The sequence below is a fragment of the Gymnoscopelus braueri genome (genome assembly GCF_963280865.1).
Source record: "Gymnoscopelus braueri genome assembly, chromosome: 3".
NCBI classification, from domain to species: Eukaryota; Metazoa; Chordata; class Actinopteri; order Myctophiformes; family Myctophidae; genus Gymnoscopelus; species Gymnoscopelus braueri.
The window spans coordinates 803,419-812,755 of record NC_137612.1 but is presented as its reverse complement, the minus strand read 5'-3'; the positions used below and the strand labels follow the sequence as shown (position 1 = coordinate 812,755).

Sequence of the window (9,337 nt, the reverse complement as noted above, 5' to 3'; positions counted from 1 at the left end):
GAGACAAGAAATAAATCATTACAAATGTTTTTCAATGTATAGACGCCTTAACAGACAACGTCACACTGATCAGAACCAGTACGTATAGATCTATAGAACCTTAACAGACAACGTCACACTGATCAGAACCAGTATGTATAGATCTATAGACCCTTAACAGACAACGTCACACTGATCAGAACCAGTATGTATAGATCTATAGACCCTTAACAGACAACGTCACACTGATCAGAACCAGTACGCATAGATCTATAGAACCTTAACAGACAACGTCACACTGATCAGAACCAGTATGTATAGATCTATAGACCCTTAACACATCCACTGCCAAGGGCTAATCTCATAATGTACTCACCAGTGCCAAGGTGTTTTTGTTGTTTTTTTGTTTTTTTCATGTCGCCATAGATCTTGTTAAAATCCTTAAGATTGAGCGCTACACAGTCTGTTTACATCCGCGAGATCTCCCTGTATCTCCCAGTGAAAACCACGTGTCAAACGGGGCATCCATGTTTGAGTTAGAGCGGATTACGTTAAACAGTGAAATGCGAGGAGAAAAAACTACAGGAAGAGAATTGAGTTTCAGTTTCGTCTGTAGAACGAGGGCGGGCGTGATCGTGAAAACCGGATCCCAAATAATTCTATTTCCTGTCATCAAACCGGAAACGGAAGTGGATCAAAAAAATTCCGAAAGTGCACCCGGACCGCGCATGCGCGAAAAGACCGCAGCCCGTAGGGCTACGGTCTCGGCGCTTAACAGTTGGATTTAACGGCCCGTAGGACTACGGTCTTGGCAGTTAATGTGTTAACAGACAACGTCACACTGATCAGAACCAGTATGCACGCGCAGGCCGGCACCAAATGAACCCCACCGCTCATAAGATGTAATGTAAAAGTGGTCACAGCCTCACGTGTAAAAATGCATCCTATCAAACTTTCAGATGCTGTTTTTCTCCCAGTATGGAGGAAGAAGTCCCACTCAGGACATGAAACACCCAGGAGTCCCACTCAGGACATGAAACACCCAGGAGTCCCACTCAGGACATGAAACACCCAGGAGTCCCACTCAGGACATGAAACACCCAGGAGTCCCACTCAGGACATGAAACACCCACTCACCCACTCAGGACATGCCAGCAATGTGTCACTTACATGGAGACGTTCCCCAAGGTTTTGGCCAGCCAATCACATGACAGAACACACCCCCGTCTGAAGGGTCTGGCCTTTACTGGTCATTCCTGTGTCCATGGTGTCGAAGCTGTAACACAACAACACACACACACACACACACACACACACACACACAATGTAACACAATGTAACACAACAACAACACACAATGTAACACAACAACAACACACACAATGTAACACAATGTAACATAACAACATACACACACACACACACACACACACACACACACACACACACAATGTAACACAATAACACACACACACACACACACACACACACACACACACACACACACACACACACACACAATGTAACACAATAGCATACACACACACACACACACACACACACACACACACACACACACACACACACACACACACACACACACACACACAATGTAACACAACATACACACACACACACACACACACACACACACACACACACACACACACACACACACACACACACACAATGTAACACAACATACACACACACACACACACACACACACACACACACACACACACACACACACACACCAACCCGATCGCCAGAGGAAACGTTCTCTTTGAACGTTTTTGAAATTCCGTGAATAGACAACTGGAAAACCCGAAATTCCGTGCATAGCCGCCTCACATCTCCCCCATTGAGACTAAACCATTTCGGAGGCGCGCAGTCTCAAGGGAATTGTCGCCACGTAAGGGGCCACCGAGCGAGCTAAAGCGAGCGAGTTGCCGTCCCGAACGTTGCGACATTCCCTTGTGCCTACTCAGCGCCGTAAGTCGTTTTTGGAGGGAAAATATTGTTATTTTTGCCTAAATCATCTCATGACACATGGACACCTCTGGTCTAATCTATCCTTATTGAAAAGATGCTGTTCCCACTCCAGGAGGAGAATTGCCTATAAGTCACAAGACAATGTGACTTAGGCTAAAAATAAATATCCTAAGTCTGGAGTAAGTCACTTATTCTATAAATAATGTGGCCTATGTTCAGTTTTTCTGTTTTCTGAAAAACTTGACAGGCCATTATTTTATCAAGGATGACGCAGGGCTTTTCACAAAAAAGACTGATGTTTGTGTTTGGAAATGTTGCTTTATTTTCTGCGTTTCTCTTCATCATTCAGCTTCTAAGTGGGATTTGGCAGCACAATATCCAAGTGGTTGTCAAAGTGTGGTCCAGGGACCCTCAGGGGGTCCTTGAGGGGTTTCCAAATTGACCCGTACAAATAAGTCTGTAACTCTGAGAGTGGAACAGATGGAACCATCTCAGAGTTATGGCTGTGTCCTTGAAATGTAAACGGTTTGAGAACCACTGGTAAACAACTCGAGGCCTTACCTGGAAAAGGCCTGGAAAAGGCCTGGAAAAGGCCTGAAAAAGGCCTGAAAAAAAAAAACTCAACCAGGAGACCACGAGGGGAGGTGAATGTAAATTCCCATAGAAAGGAGGTTCATTCACTGCTACCGTTTTTCCTTTTTCTCCTTCGTACATAATGGTGTTTGTATTTGTTGATGACATGTATTATTGTGTTAATTTGTTATACTATGTTGATGAATTGAATACATAGGACCACAATGGAAACAAGTCCCCAGGACTTTGTTGTGTTATCCTTTTATCCTTAAAGGTTTCATGACATTCAGTTTTACCACACTTTAAAAGTCTTTGTCATGGTCCTTCAAACATGTATAAAAAGTTTTAACAAAAAATTCCACTCCAGTGATCCATGGCAGGTGTTTTTCTCTCACATTTCTAAAGCCTTTTCAACTGCAAAGAAAAAAGAAATCTTTGCCTGCGGGTGTCGCTGTTGAGGGATTTTGCCCGTCAATCATCGCCTCTGCTCCCCCCCCCCCCCCAAAGGAAAGAATAGGGGAGGGGAGGGGCGAGGAGGAGAGTGGGCGGGATTAATGGCCTGTGACTTCACTGCCCAAGGGCCAAGTTCAGATTACTTTTCAGCCTAATTATTCAGAAAACCCCAGACCACAGAAAATCCACTGAATGTTCTAAGTTCAGATTTTTTGGGTGTAATTGAGGTCATAAAACCCCCCAAAAAACATAAAAAATAAAAAAAGTAGAAATGAATGTCATAGAACCTTTAATGTCTGACTGTACCTCGTGATGTTTACATTTATGACTGATAAAGTATTCAATCAATCAATCAATCATTCAATCAATACCTGCACTCTGAGTGGTAGGCGTGGCCTCCACTCTCCACCATGCCAGGGGCGAGGTTGATGGGTTCGCTGTGGGCGGTTCTGAGCGTGGCGCAGGGCGACCTGCTGTGCTCCGGGTTGGGCGGCGGCATCAGGTGATCCGTGAGGGCGGCGGTCAGGTTCCCGTTGGGGTCCAGGCCGCCACAGGCCTCGTCTTCATCGTCTTCGTGCTCCACCCCTCTCAGGGGACACTGGCAGTTGGAGTCCACCACAATGTTGGGGACGGGGATGGTCGTTATGTCGGAGTGAGACATCTTCTTCATGTGGTTGATGGCTGCGGTCGCGTTGAAGGCTTGCTGTGAGAGAAACATTATGTCGGAAAACACAAAATCAGACACGGTGCGGTAAGGTACGAGATCAAACTTTTGTCGGACACTGAGAGGAAATGTGGTTGCTTCTAGTAACCAAATGTAAATGTAGAGAAAATAGAATTATGGATCATCAGCGTAGAAAGAGAGAGACAATTTCTCTGGATTAGGCGAAATGTGCGAAATATGCTGTTATGACCGTTTTTTTTCTTTAGCTTGTATGTCAGCTATTCTCGGCATGCTAGGGAGTGCCTGTCCAGCCAACAGGTTGAATGAACTGAAACCAGTGCTCCCCAAATCAATTAATTACATGAAACAGGCACCTGTGTGTCCAGTCTCAATGTTTGTAAATAAATAATTGGTCAATAGTATAACATTTTAGAATCACTCACCACTGCCCTCTAGTGTAACATTTTAGAGTGACTCACCTTCCATTTGGATTTGGCAAAGTTCCTCTGTAACTGTTCACACACAGACTGATAGATGTCCTGGTCTCTGGCTGTCTGTCCAATGATCCTGTGACCAATCAGGAGAGAGGAAGCTGTCAGTCACGTGTGAGAAGATACACATCAAAGCAACAATGTCCAGAAGGTCAGGCACAACGTCCTTGCAAAGAAAACACTACGACTACGGTATACGTTTGACATCAGATTTTGGGAGGCGATTTTAGGGTTAGGTTTTAGATGTAGAGTTAGGTCTTAGATTGAGTGTGTGCGAGCGTGTGGGTGTGGGTGTGTGTGTGTGTGTGTGTGTGTGTGCTTGCACGTGCGTGCACACTCACCATGGGTGGCTGAGCGCCTGTTCCGTGGTGAAGCGCTGGGTTGGGTTTTTCTGCATCATGTTCTTGATGAAATCTTTAGCTGTAGAAACACAAGAACAATAGAAGTGTCATTAAGAAGTGTCATTGACTTTGGTGGGGCGGCCATAGCTGAGTGGTTAGTGAGCCCGCCTAGGGAGCCAGAGGCCCTGGTTGCCACAGGTACGATTCCAGGCCATGCCAGCATATGTGTCGATGAAATGAAATTTGTCCCTGAGCAAGACTCTTAACCCCTAATTGCTCACAGGCCCTCATTGGAAACAAGCCCGCAAGGACTTTCATGAACGTCCTGTTAAAAGGAATTATCTTATCTAACCAGGTTTAGAGAACTATTAACCAAAAGACAATAGAAGTGTCATTAACTGTTAGATAACTATTAACCAAAAGACAATAGAAGTGTCATTAACCGTTAGATAACTATTAACCAAAAGACAATAGAAGTGTCATTAACCGTTAGATAACTATTAACCAAAAGAACGATAGAAGTGTCATTAACCGTTAGATAACTATTAACCAAAAGACAATAGAAGTGTCATTAACCGTTAGATAACTATTAACCAAAAGACAATAGCAGTGTCATTAACCAGGGTTAGAGCTATGAGAATGATGAACCAAAAGGAGGGGAAGATAGAATCACCTGTTTTCTCTTGCTTTTAACACAGTTTGAGGTCATTGTTCGTTGTTGTCGTTTGTATTTTAATGTTTTCTGAGGAGTTTTTATGTTATAGGCTTTAATTATTACTTTGTGAATGGACTATGTTGCTATTTTGTCTTTTGGAAATAACTTTGGGTCTTAAACGTTTTTAAACGTGCTATAAAAACAAACTTGACTTGACCAGTAATGCAAATCCCAACACATTTCTAATAATTGACACAACTGGTGCAAAGAAGAAGAAAAAAAGACCCTAAAGGTAAAGAGAGGTCAAATTATATTACTATCCTGTGCTTTATCTTTATTTAGCCCTTATTTAAAGGGTCTACACCATGAAAATCACTTTTTTCTTGGTTTTTTGTATTTTTTGGGGTCCCCAGTGTCTCTTGTACCCAAAAAAATGTTGTTTTTTTTAATTCAGTCATTCCTTCTCATTTCATGGATTTCCAGAATGGGCGTGTCTGAACAGGCGATCTCAGAATGGCAATGTTTATGATGTCATAAACATTTTTGATGGCAAACCCCAATGTTAAATGAAAAGTGCCCGAATCGCTCCGAAACTTTTTCTACCCCCCCTAAGTGGGGGTCTACGAACAAATACAAATACACTTGGTGGAATTGTTAAAAAATGTTCAAAGTGTTTTTTTTTTCAATTTTGTATTTTTCTTAGATGCTTCTTTGTATGCAGAATTTTTCCATTTTTTTTTTTTTTAAATATTTTTTTTAATTAACTGAATGTATTAACTGAACAGAATTGCTCAGTAGCCCCCCCCCTGCCCAAGTGGACGTTTTGGTATTGCAGCTGAAAGTGCTGTATAAGCCAGAGACAATTGACTTGGGATGAGTATATCTGAGTGATGATTTAGGCTCAAACCTTTTGAAAAAGGTTTGAGGGACATACACCATATGATATTAAATATCAAATATTTGTTTTAAATTCATGGTGTAGCTCCTTTAAACAAAGAAATACCTTTCCCAGATTAGGCAAACCTGGTGACCTGAACAAGATTCTGGTGAAATAACAAAATACAAAAAGGTACAATTGTATTTAATTGTACCTGTTTGTTTTGTGTGTCTGTCTCTTTGTTTTTTGAAAAAAGGAAAATAGGGAAGCACTTCATAATTGTTTGAATCATAACTGTATGTCTTGCTTCACAATAAAGCTATTTCAAACAGAGATAATAGATCGACAAGCTCACAACGCATCACATCGCAACACGTTGTGAGCTTGTAGATCGGCTTAAGTGGTTAAGGCCACGGCGTCTACAGGCGTTCTGTGTAAACCCTGAACCCAAATTAACTTTAATCCCTTAGTTGATGGCAAAACAATTACTGTATGTTCTCACTGTTGAACATCTAATTATCCTGGTCTCTCTCTAATCCAAACAGGTCAGCGGTTATGTCAGCAGATGTACTTCTTCTTCTGTGACTTTGGTGAGCTTTAAGGCCATGGGAACAAATCCATACGTAGCTACTTAGCTAACATTGAGGTCAGTCTGACACATTACAGAGATATACTTTTGCGTACGGAAGAACTTAAAGGGTAAGACCACTTTGGTAGGGGTTGTGTAGTTACCTTGCCATGATGTAACTCCAAAGGTGGACAAGAAATCAAAAATAATTGCTCCATTGATTAGAAATTGAGAATTCTAATTATGCTCCTCATTGACTTACATTGCACGCTGAAACAGATCTCAAAGTCACTCTTTTAGCACGTAAACGAACACAAACAAAGCTGATTCAGACAATATAGAACATCACCAAACCCACTACTGTTTGTTTTTTAAAATAGAAATGTTAACTTCCGGACTGGATCCGCATCTTCAAATAGTAAAATGAACAGGAAGTTACAATGTGTATTTAAAAAGTGGGTAGTGGGTTTGGTGATGTTCTATATTGTCTGAATCAGCTTTGTTTGAGTTCGTTTACGTGCTAAAAGAGGGACTTTGAGAGCTGTTTTACCGTACAATGTAAGTCAATGAGGAGCATATTTTACAATTTTTACAATGATGTTTTACAGTGTATTATATTCTAACCCGACTCAGAGATGTTTTACAGTGTATTATATTCTAACCTGACTCAGAGATGTTTACAGTGATTATATTCTAACCCGACTCAGAGATGTTTTACAGTGTATTATATTCTAACCTGACTCAGAGATGTTTTACAGTGTATTATATTCTAACCTGACTCAGAGATGTTTTACAGTGTATTATATTCTAACCTGACTCAGAGATGTTTTACAGTGTATTATATTCTAACCCGACTCAGAGATGTTTTACAGTGTATTATATTCTAACCCGACTCAGAGATGTTTTACAGTGTATTATATTCTAACCTGACTCAGAGATGTTTTACAGTGTATTATATTCTAACCTGACTCAGAGATGTTTTACAGTGTATTATATTCTAACCTGACTCAGAATATAATATAATAGAAATTCTAATATAATAGAATATAATACAGTGTATTATATTCTAACCCGACTCAGAGATGTTTTACAGTGTATTATATTCTAACATGACTCAGAGATGTTTACAGTGATTATATTCTAACCCGACTCAGAGATGTTTTACAGTGTATTATATTCTAACCCGACTCAGAGATGTTTTACAGTGTATTATATTCTAACCTGACTCAGAGATGTTTTACAGTGTATTATATTCTAACCTGACTCAGAGATGTTTTACAGTGTATTATATTCTAACCTGACTCAGAATATAATATAATAGAAATTCTAATATAATAGAATATAATACAGTGTATTATATTCTAACCCGACTCAGAGATGTTTTACAGTGTATTATATTCTAACCCGACTCAGAGATGTTTTACAGTGTATTATATTCTAACCTGACTCAGAGATGTTTTACAGTGTATTATATTCTAACCTGACTCAGAGATGTTTTACAGTGTATTATATTCTAACCTGACTCAGAATATAATATAATAGAAATTCTAATATAATAGAATATAATACAGTGTATTATATTCTAACCCGACTCAGAGATGTTTTACAGTGTATTATATTCTAACATGACTCAGAGATGTTTACAGTGATTATATTCTAACCCGACACAGAGATGTTTTACAGTGTATTATATTCTAACCTGACTCAGAGATGTTTTACAGTGTATTATATTCTAACCTGACTCAGAGATGTTTTACAGTGTATTATATTCTAACCCGACTCAGAGATGTTTTACAGTGTATTATATTCTAACCCGACTCAGAGATGTTTTACAGTGTATTATATTCTAACCCGACTCAGAGATGTTTTACAGTGTATTATATTCTAAGGATGTTTTACAGTGTATTATATTCTAACCTGACTCAGAGATATTTTACAGTGTATTATATTCTAACCCGACTCAGAGATGTTTTACAGTGTATTATATTCTAACCCGACTCAGAGATGTTTTACAGTGTATTATATTCTAACCCGACTCAGAGATTTTTTACAGTGTATTATATTCTAACCCGACTCAGAGATGTTTTAATGTGTATTATATTCTAACCTGACTCAGAGATGTTTTACAGTGTATTATATTCTAACCTGACTCAGAGATGTTTTACAGTGTATTATATTCTAACCCGACTCAGAGATGTTTTACAGTGTATTATATTCTAACCCGACTCAGAGATGTTTTACAGTGTATTATATTCTAACCCGACTCAGAGATGTTTTACAGTGTATTATATTCTAACCCGACTCAGAGATTTTTTACAGTGTATTATATTCTAACCTGACTCAGAGATGTTTTACAGTGTATTATATTCTAACCTGACTCAGAGATGTTTTACAGTGTATTATATTCTAACCCGACTCAGAGATGTTTTACAGTGTATTATATTCTAACCCGACTCAGAGATGTTTTACAGTGTATTATATTCTAACCCGACTCAGAGATTTTTTACAGTGTATTATATTCTAACCCGACTCAGAGATGTTTTAATGTGTATTATATTCTAACCTGACTCAGAGATGTCATCCCAGTAGGGGGCGTGGAAGGCGTACTCAGCCCTCATGATCTTATTGAACAGCCGCGTCTCGTTCTCCTCGAAGAAAGGGGGATATCCACACAACCTGGCAACACAGTGACAATGAGAGAATGAGTCTCATTCTCCTCAAAGAAAGGGGGATATCCCTAC

The 9,337-nt window shown here is 39.8% G+C and overlaps 1 protein-coding gene across 1 annotated transcript in view; it reads right to left on the bottom strand.

Annotated features, from left to right (window-relative positions):
* Positions 1-3,364: 3,364 nt before the first annotated feature.
* Positions 3,365-9,337, bottom strand: part of LOC308082945 (calcium/calmodulin-dependent protein kinase type 1D-like) — a gene marked incomplete at its 3' end in the record, with an annotated part of 20,306 nt that continues 14,333 nt past the window's right edge. The window contains exons 7-10 of the mRNA XM_080425025.1: positions 9,160-9,272; positions 4,497-4,575; positions 4,144-4,231; positions 3,365-3,703 (exon numbers count right to left, since the gene is read on the bottom strand). Coding sequence (XP_080281151.1) covers positions 3,365-3,703; positions 4,144-4,231; positions 4,497-4,575; positions 9,160-9,272 — 619 coding nt within the window. The remainder of the gene's footprint in view (positions 3,704-4,143; positions 4,232-4,496; positions 4,576-9,159; positions 9,273-9,337) is intronic.